Here is a 9,619-nt window from a genome sequence, read left to right on the forward strand (position 1 = left end):
TGTACCGTCATACCGACAAACTTACTTCAGTTATTACAACATAACATAATATCCTTCCTCGCACAATCATTTGTGATGTCACATGCAAAAGCAAAAGTTGCCAACAACACCACAAAAAAGACTCCAACTTAATTATCATATTTAATTATCTGTAAATAAATCATAAACTACGAATTGAATGACCGTTATGAGTGCAGCTGCTTTAGCCTGAAACTCAAGAGATGAAACAGAGAACAGACATTGTGAGACTTGAGTGACCAGAAAAACAGAAGAAAAAGAAACTCTGTTTCCCAGACTTGAGTGCTGATGAGCGACGATTCGACCAATGAAACTGTTCTGTGGAGACGCCTTCCTGTTTCGTGGTGTGAAGTTGAGGAGGGTGCCTCATGAATTACTGTCACAAAACACAGTCAAGCCAGAGACTGAAGACAACGTCTAGAAATGGGTGAGTGTCGCTTTTCTCTTCATGAAGGGCAGATACTCTTCATTTTTACTGTTTGATGTGTTTACTGTAACATGTTTAGTGCCGTATAGTTTTAGTAGTATTGTTTGTGGATTTTACTTTATATGACCTTGTTTTTTAACGTACATGTTAAAATTCTGCTTTTACAAAAGTAAATAAATGAACGTTACACACAGTTGTGAAAGAAAGTAACTTTTTATTTATAAGCTAAACATCATTTCTCAGAAATGTATCACCATTTTTGATGTAAATCAAGTGCTGAAACTAATCGACATTAATATCTTGCCCTAGATCAATATCTAGAGAGGGAAACACCTTTGCTAATGCATTAAAACAAAAATGAACCAGATGTCCAATATTCAGTGCATGTTTGAAAGTGCATGAAAATAAACGCACTGTATGAAAAAAATATGTCTTCAGCATCTGAAATGGAGAAGTTAGAGGCTACTGAAAGCAGAATTAAAGGTTCAAGCCACAGCACAGGAAACAAGTGATCTCAAAAGAGAAGCATATTGGTTTTGCATACAAATGATATCACCGTGGGTGGAGGGCTACGGGGTTTGTGAAGAACAACGTTTCATTCTCAGAATCTGGCTCTATTTCATACCCGGAGCATTTTAGTTTTAATATCTGTGTTTTATTTTCTCCACAAACGAGCGAGAAATGCAAAAACACTCCCAGTAACAGCTGTCAGAGCGACATGTAAAGCATTACTTAATACCTCATATTGCACTGGTTTTTAATCAGCCTCCCTCACTGACTGTTAAGCTTTACATAAGGTACATTGCAATTTATTGCTTGAGATAACCTTACTATTGCCAAATACGGTAGCTTACGTGTTACAATATCATACAGTGAACTAAACAAGCGGTTTGTTCATGAGCAGGAAGTGGTTTTGCAACCTGTGGTTTTATATCACACTCAGTTGACAATATGTTCGACAGATTTTTATTTTTTGTGCCGGTCGTTCTTGTGACCGTTACACATATTACCAGAAGTGCTACATATCCATTAGTGTTGGCGATGAGTTTGGACGCTCTTTATTCGTACTTGACTCTTTGAAATCCAAATCACACACTCATTTGGATTTTAAAAAAATGTTTTATGCCTAAACAAACTAAAGTAACAACCTGTCTTAGTGTACATGATTGAATTAACTGAACAACACAACACTCATACTGTCTCATTTTGTTTATATCTGGCGGACCCCGCCACCTTTCTAGCTTCAAACAGTGTTCAGGGATCGTGTTTTTCTTGTTTATTCAGTCATGGAACCAAATGAATATCTCTGGCTTTGTATTATCACCTCGTAAACATTTTAAATGTTTAAAATCCTGAGTTTGAATTTCTTCTCCAAAACCAAAATTAAAGCCCCCCCCTTTTAATTTCTGTGTGTGTTTGAAGCTCAAGAGGACCAGAGCGAGACGTCACAACAGACGTCGGCCAGCGATGACGAGAAGGGGCCGGAGAGTCAGGTACTGTACCAACCTCAGGCTCGCATAAATGTCAGTTGGCCTTCTGGCAACAGTTTGGGCAATTTCCATCAGTTACAGTTAATTGGTGACTCCACGTACGATTACTCAGAGTGAGATATACGTTGTGTTTCATTTCCCCTTTTTAAGTGAATTTGAGATAGTGCCAATTTTCTGAAGCGCTGATCTTGTGTGTACAGTTGTTTCATCTTGATGGCAGATTGTGAGATGAGTAACTAGGAATTAGTGATTCTGAATTCTGAGAGGGACCGAGACGGATCACACGCACATCTCACGCCATAAGACGCAACGCAATATTTCATTTGCACATACAGAAACTGCAGGAGGTCTTCAAAGCCACTATTCTGGTAACTGAAATGAGAGGTACAATATGAGAAACACAAATTAGCTCACCGAATTTCCAAAAGCTGATGTTAGTTGAAAGCCCGGTGGTTTCTGTGGTGACTTCTGGCCTGCCGATTGCATCAATCCAGCACGCCACTGACAATCATTGCGAGAATCACATATCAACACATTGACATCAACACCTACCCACACGGTTTTCCAAAAAATTTCATCTAGTGGAAATCAACTTTCACAATGATATTTGCTCTCTGGTGTCGAGTGAGATCTGCTGCAAAAGGGGCTACAGTGTGTGGCTTCGAGTGCAGACGTTTCCTGTAGGCAACCATTGATGCATGAACCTGAAAGTTTTGTGAATCACATCTGAAAACAATAACTGAAAGTTGAAAGGCCTTCACTGAATACAGGTGATTTTTTTTTTTTTGCAAGATTCCAAGGAAAATTTGTCAAACTTCTCATCACTTAAGATGCAGGATTTCTAGTCGAGCACAGTGTGGAGCCGGTGTTTGTGAGATGTGATTTTTTTTCTTGTTTTTCTTCAGACATCTAGAGGTTGTAACACAATCAAAATATCAGGAGAAGGAAACGCAGGTGATACAGAAAAACAGTGGAAAGTCAGAGCTGGTGGCTGTTGGCTGGGAACGGCAGCGTGAAGCCGCTGAGCTGTGACTCAGTCGGGGCTATCTTGGTTAGAGGCCTGCACCTTCACTATTACTCACTATGTAGGCCTACTTCTCGGAACCAGGAACCACATAGAGGAACTTGATTCAATATGAAACCACCTCGAGCCGTTTTGTTGTACAAAGACTGCCTTAGAAATATAGCAGTGTCTACATGCGGTGATTCAAAATAAAATATTGGCCGTGTCCATTGTGGTCTCTTCTGACATCCAATCTACCGAAATTGATCGACACAGCCGCGATGTGAGATTTCACATAGGAATATGTGGCATGATATACTGTAATCTATGATTTCACAGCAATAGCAGACGTCAGTTTGTCAAAGTTCATGGTTTTCAAGTCAGTCTTCACACATATTACCAGAGAAGCGTAAGCAGTATCTCTGGTTATGTCTTCGTTGTTTAGTACTTCTCTTGTCGAAGTCCCTCTAACGGATGACTTTATTTCTGCAAGCCTTCACTGTTTCATTTCTCCTTTCTTGCAAACCACAAATAGTGACATTGCCAATTTCTTGTACTGGAAATCTGGAGAGTGTCACTCCTGATACAACTAATTTCTTGGTATCTTAGAAGTCCTCCTCCAGAGTTACTGTTACTGGCGTTGCATAAAAAAACACACAGTGAACATGCAACTGGTTAGATTTCTGAAGAACAATTACGAAAGCATCACCTTCATTCACGGTCTGGTCTCTCATCGGTCATCAGTCGTACATATACAGTATTGTTCGCTACACTTTATGTGTTTATTCGTCTTATGTTTGTTTTTCAAAAGTGACATTTGTGATACCGGTGACAGACAACGCTAGACCAAAAACCCCACAAGTCTGCTGCTTTCTCTCCAGACAGGATGTGTAGCGGTTATCTATTGAAAGTAGCGGTAAAACCCTACCCTCTGATTTTGATGTTTCATTTCAGCATTTGCATCCCATGAGATGACTTTGTGTCACCCCCCCTCCCATCTGTAACAATACCGTCAACTGTAAAACGGGTTTCTATGGCGGTGCAGTGGACTGTGCATTTACAGGAGCTACTCAGTTTCGATGCAAAACACTTTTTTTAGTTTTTTTTTTTGTGTCTCTAATGCATCCGTTTTCTCTCTACGCTAGGCTTCTCCCTCCGTCATTGAGATTAATGACTCTATGACTGAGTGTGAGGATGAAGCAAGGCCCAGTCTAGTGCAGATGGAGGAGAAGGCGTTCATATCAGGCCTGCACTCTTTTATGAAGGACAGAGCTACACCCATAGAAAGGATCCCACATCTGGGCTTCAAGCAGAGTGAGTTCATTAACATTGCTGTGTCATGAACACAACTTTCACAAGGAATCTGATCGAAAATAATTGGTTTCTTGTGTCTTTTTCACTCCCAGTTAATCTCTGGAGGATCTACAAAGCTGTGGAGAAACTTGGGGGCTATGATTCGGTAAGTACACCTTCTCTCATCGACTACTTAGATGCAAAAAGCTTCAGTGTTTAAGGGTTTCTATGTGGAAAATGAGCTATAGGTCAACGTGCTGCAACATCGTGGTTTCTACCATAACGGAGGATGCATAGGCAGCAGAGCTCTCGGCGTCAGCGCCATGTCATTCTGTTGTCTTTGATGTCGACGCCCTGAGAGTGCGACTCATATGGAAATTATGGCACTTTAGCCGGCCTGGGGCTTGAAACCGAGTTGACCCCGGTCACCACCATCACCTCTGCCACTGCGTCCCAAGGTGTAATCACAACAATATAAGCCACCCACGCATGAGTAGAGCTGAAAACAAAGAAAAAAAGACAGCACTCTTTCAGTACTGAAAATCAGCAGACATGGCATTTAAAGGGTAACCAGCTGCAACGTTTCACCAAAAACAGTTTTAAAAATAGGTTTTAACGCAGGTATGCCACGGTCAAAGTGCCTGATGTGCTGTATGTTGTTCCCATTCTCCCAGTGTTGCATCCAAAATTCATCCTCTTGTGGAAATTGTGTGTGAATAGTATCATAATAACTGACCCAATTTCCAAGCTGAACAATAATAATACTGTAAGTGTTATTTAGTCATAAATTATCTAACCTTTATTTTCATGAATGAACAATCGTACCGTGTCTGTTTGTTGGTTGGTTTGTCGGCAGGATTACACAAAAACTACTTTCATTACCGTAATTGGTTGTCACATGCACATTTTCTTCATTGCCGTGCCTGACAGGTGACGGCTCGACGTCTTTGGAAGAAAGTGTATGATGAGCTGGGAGGAAGTCCAGGTAGCACCAGTGCCGCTACTTGCACCCGCAGGCACTATGAGAAGTGAGCATGATTCAGTTTCCGACTAACATGTCGATTCAAGCGCTTTGCAGCAGAACGATAATCGGAATTGTATTTTTTCTTTTAGGCTGGTGCTGCCCTTTGAAAGACACATAAAAGGAGAGGAGGACAAACCGCTGCCTCCGAGCAAACCAAGGAAGCCTTACAAGAGAAATCTGGATGGCAAAGTCCATAAGGTTGAGAGGAAGAGGAAAAGGACTCAGTCGGACAGAGAGATGGACTCTGAGGTAACAGCTGTTAAAAAGTCTTAAAAAAGCGAAAATCTGTATTATTACACAATGTGTCTGAAAATATCCCGTGTTTTATTGTATAGATGCTCACCCAGAGAAGTCCAGAGGCTGCCTGCCAAAGTGAAGCAGTGATGCATCCTCACCACGCTCTCTGGGCTGCCAACTCTGACAGATGCCATCCGGACTGCTCTCAGCCAACCAGAGCTGCCACCAATCTTTGCGCTTCGGTCTATGCCCGCCTTGTCCAGGTCCCCACATCCAGCCCCTGGACTGCTCATATGCCATCTGCTGCTGGTGAGGTCATCTCACCTCTGGAGAAGAAAAAGCGAATGGCTCAGGCTAGCCTTAAACTGCCCCTGAGCCCTCAGAGCGAGGATAAAGAGAGGCCCTCCGTTATTCAGTGCTCCCAGTCTCCGGCCCGGGCTTCTTCCAGCCAGAACTGCAACTCGTCTGACGGCTCCCCTGTCCCGCTGTCCTCATCCTCATCCCGCAGCCCTTCGCCATTGTCTGTTTCATCTGAAGACGATGCAACAGGGAATGAAGATAAACCCACATCAGGCTCTGAGCTACCCCGCAACTGTTCCAGCTCTGAGAAAAATACAACCAGCAGTAGTGAGGAAAGCAAGTCAGTGAGCTGTAGTCAGGTATCCAAAGACCCTGCAGGACGGAAGAAAGACGTTTCTCACATCAGCTCCCACTCCCACCCTGTAGACCCCATCAAAGTCCAGATTAAAGACTCTTCTGGGAAGCCAATCCACATAATGAGTAGCAGATATTTCCCCTATCAATACTCATCCTCTTCTATCAATGTGAAATCCAGCTGGGCTCCGACATCTACATCTAGTTTCACCAAAGTTATTCCAAAGTCTGTTCAGCTTCCACGGCCTGCTCCCATTCGACCTGGTTATAAAAGCCCCCAGGGCAGGTTCTTGCAGCAGGACGACTCTCTGGCTTGTCCAAAGAAGCCGAACAACGTGGCTCCGTGGCCCTACGCGGCAGAGAAGAGGGAGAAATCCAGGACAATACTTCAAAAAGGTACTCCCACTCAGCAGGGCCTCCCCCATTCCCCCGCCAGCCTGCCGGCGTCGTGCGTCTTGTCAAGTTATGACAAATCAGGGAGAGACTCTCGGCAACAACCTCTATTACACCCTGCGTTTCTTTCTGGCAGAATGAGACTACCCCATTCTCAGCTGATGTACCATCATGTCCCAGTGAGCCCGGCTCACTCTGCTCTCATTGGGTCCGCTGTTTACCCGTATCCCTACACCTTTCCTCTGTTAAATCCCCAAACTGGATACACCCTACCTGCCATGAGTCCCATTTATCCTCACAAGCTGTGATTCTTTGTTTTTCAACTTAAGACTTAAATAATGATGGAGAATGAAGGCAGCCAAGGTCCATTTTTCACATGGTGGCCATTTTCTTCTGACATCAGGCTCAGTTACTCTGGCAAACAGTAATGTTGGCTAGAAAGTGGTTGAACGCTAACATTAGCTGTTGCTGTCTAATGGAAGCTAATGGGCTATCAAATGTTTGTCTTTTGGTTGCTGATAAATTGGGAGGCCCTAAAAGATAACAGTTTATCAGATTATTTTCATTTATACGACTTGCAACCCAGAACCAGCAACCAGCAGTGTAACATTGGCCGTCCTGTCCGAGATGTCAGAGGAAAATGGCCGCCGTGCAAATATGATTGGACCAACTTTTCATTGCTCGGTGTAATTTTGATGAAGGCTTACTTGTGTTTGCGTAAACATTAGCATTAGTATGCAACACACACACAGTATATGACTTTCTGAGACCAAAACCAAAATACACTGAAAGGAAATGAAGTCACAGCAGTGATGCTGAAGACACTGATAAGATCAAAGGGGAACAGCTTGAATCCAAATGCATCAAACATGTGCATTATTAAAGCCAATGTACTACTCCAGTGCCTGCTAATCACCTGTAACATGTCCATTTTAAAGTTACACGATGAAAATGTTGCGTGTTACCCAAGATAATAAAGGTTATTGTAATTTCACTCGAATCACTTGTATATGCACAGGAAAACAAAACAAATGTGAAGACAGATCTTTATGATTGTGACAAAATCACATAGATTGATCAAACAGACGCCGTTAAGTTGAATTCAAAACTACAGTTCTTGCACATTTGTGAATGAGTATGAGTATTGCATGTTCCATGTATTAGTGTTATAATATTTTGATTTCATATGCAGGTCTCACTGTCATGCAAATGTATTTAAACAAAAAGTAAGTAAATGATCATAAATAAACATAAAACATAACTAAACCTTTGATTGGTCCGTTTGATTGGTTGGTTTGTCGGCACGATTACACAAAAAAACTACTGAACGGATTACCGTGGAACTTGGATAAAGGATAGGTATTGGCCCAGAACAGGACCAGTTATTGGTGCGGGTCCAGATATGAAAGGGCATTTTAGACATTTTTGTTCATTACTCAGGGACTATCGCATGGAATTTTTATCTAAACAGATCTGGCATATTTATGTGGCTGGTATAAGTAAATACGAAAGGGGACTGTTGGGCCTTACTTGAGTTACAAAAATGATGAAATGTGAAAACTGTCATACATACACATATATATCAAGATAACAGTACATTTGGAGAAGAAAGTGTTGTTTTTTATTCAGTTTCTAATTATTTGATCACCTGATGTATGAGTGACTGCAACATTAGGATTATTGTAATATTTGGAGAATGTCATAACTGAATAAGGCAATAAATGACATTTATGAGTTGCAATAAGGAGACAATAAGGGCAGGTCTTTCCTGTGTTTCCATGACACTACGCACTGTTGTTTTTCTGAACTCAGTCATTAATCACACCAAACATCTGAGCTGTCCCAAAACTGTTGTGAAATTGCAATTCCTCTTCCTAAGAACTCACTTTCTGCCCTCATTATACTTGATGTTGTTTTAGAGCATAACCTTTTCTTCTGGGCATGAATGCCAGCTGTGTTATTAATGTCTGTTGATCTGCATTACAAAGTGACTGCAGCTCTCACCACAACCCTGCAGGTATGATAAGCCCCCGCTGAAGAAGCAACCGTGAGAATGTGCAACACCGAACGTCACTGTGGCATTGCTACATCAGTGCTCGATCATTTCTGTTGAAAATAACAATGAATTCTGTGGCAAGCGCATTGAGGAGGAAAGAGAAAGAGGAAGTCTAACAAATGAGATTCTGCTGCAGGCCACAATGTGGTCTGAGCAAGACAGCTGGAGCAAACAAAGCAGATTATGGTATTTCTGTTGGATTCACACTAAGTGATAGTGATACACATGGGTGAAGGAGAGTCCCAGTTGTGCAAAGTGGACATGGCATGGTGACTCTGGGAAACTTTATGGGAAATATGATGCCCATGAATTGACCGCAGTCATGTATATGAGTTTTGTGTGGGTGTAATTGAGGTTTTTTTTTTTGCGTTTCTACAAATTCCTTAAAATCCCATGATGTCATGGCATGCAGCTGTGAATAATAGTGTTTAGTTAGTAATAGGCTAAAGTTTTTGCTATACCATTATACCTCTGCCACCATCAAACAAGGGTATTACTTATATATTCTTCAGGACAGTGTGTGTATCTACGACATATCAAATACACAGATGGTTAACAACATAACATTAAGTTAACTTAGTTAGGTGTGAGGCCACCATGTGCCACCACAACACCTCTTAAACTTGAGGGGTGGGACATTTTTTCTTTCTTCCAAAAGATGTTCCCTCACTTGATGTTTTGATGAAGCTGTTGGAGGACACTTTCAAACACGACAGTCCAAAACCTCCATATGTGTTCAACTCAGTTGAGATCTTTTGACAGCAACATCATTTCCATACGCATCAAACAATCTAGTGAACACTATGCCCTATATGCATGTTGAGGTCACTCCCCTCAGGTTAGATTTGTTTCATATGGGATGAATGGATAGCACAGTTTTGTATTGGCTTTGCATTTTTTGGTTTGGACCCACTTGTGTCTTTATGGGGAGACAAGTCGACCAAACCATACTAACAACCAGAGCCAATGTTTTTTTATGTTTCTATACTAATTTATTAAGGTTTCCCTTAAATTTCTCTGCCCT

The 9,619-nt window shown here is 41.8% G+C and overlaps 1 protein-coding gene across 1 annotated transcript; it reads left to right on the plus strand.

Moving 5' to 3' along the window:
• Positions 1 to 386: 386 nt before the first annotated feature.
• On the plus strand, positions 387 to 7,812 carry arid5a (AT rich interactive domain 5A (MRF1-like)). Its single transcript, XM_037097782.1, has 7 exons — positions 387 to 445; positions 1,868 to 1,938; positions 4,084 to 4,252; positions 4,345 to 4,397; positions 5,162 to 5,259; positions 5,345 to 5,504; positions 5,591 to 7,812. Exons 1-7 carry the CDS (start codon positions 442 to 444, stop codon positions 6,845 to 6,847), a joined length of 1,812 nt encoding a protein of 603 aa, XP_036953677.1. The 5' UTR covers positions 387 to 441; the 3' UTR covers positions 6,848 to 7,812.
• Positions 7,813 to 9,619: the final 1,807 nt, after the last annotated feature.

The sequence above is a fragment of the Acanthopagrus latus genome, chromosome 5 (genome assembly GCF_904848185.1).
Source record: "Acanthopagrus latus isolate v.2019 chromosome 5, fAcaLat1.1, whole genome shotgun sequence".
Lineage (NCBI taxonomy): Eukaryota > Metazoa > Chordata > Actinopteri > Spariformes > Sparidae > Acanthopagrus > Acanthopagrus latus.

What these genes read in the sequence shown, in the direction of transcription:
- arid5a (XM_037097782.1), top strand. An exon ending in AGAAGGGGCCGGAGAGTCAG is followed by an intron (nt 1,939 to 4,083) that starts GTACTGTACCAA and finishes TCTCTACGCTAG; the next exon opens with GCTTCTCCCTCCGTCATTGA. An exon ending in ACCCGCAGGCACTATGAGAA is followed by an intron (nt 5,260 to 5,344) that starts GTGAGCATGATT and finishes TTTTTCTTTTAG; the next exon opens with GCTGGTGCTGCCCTTTGAAA.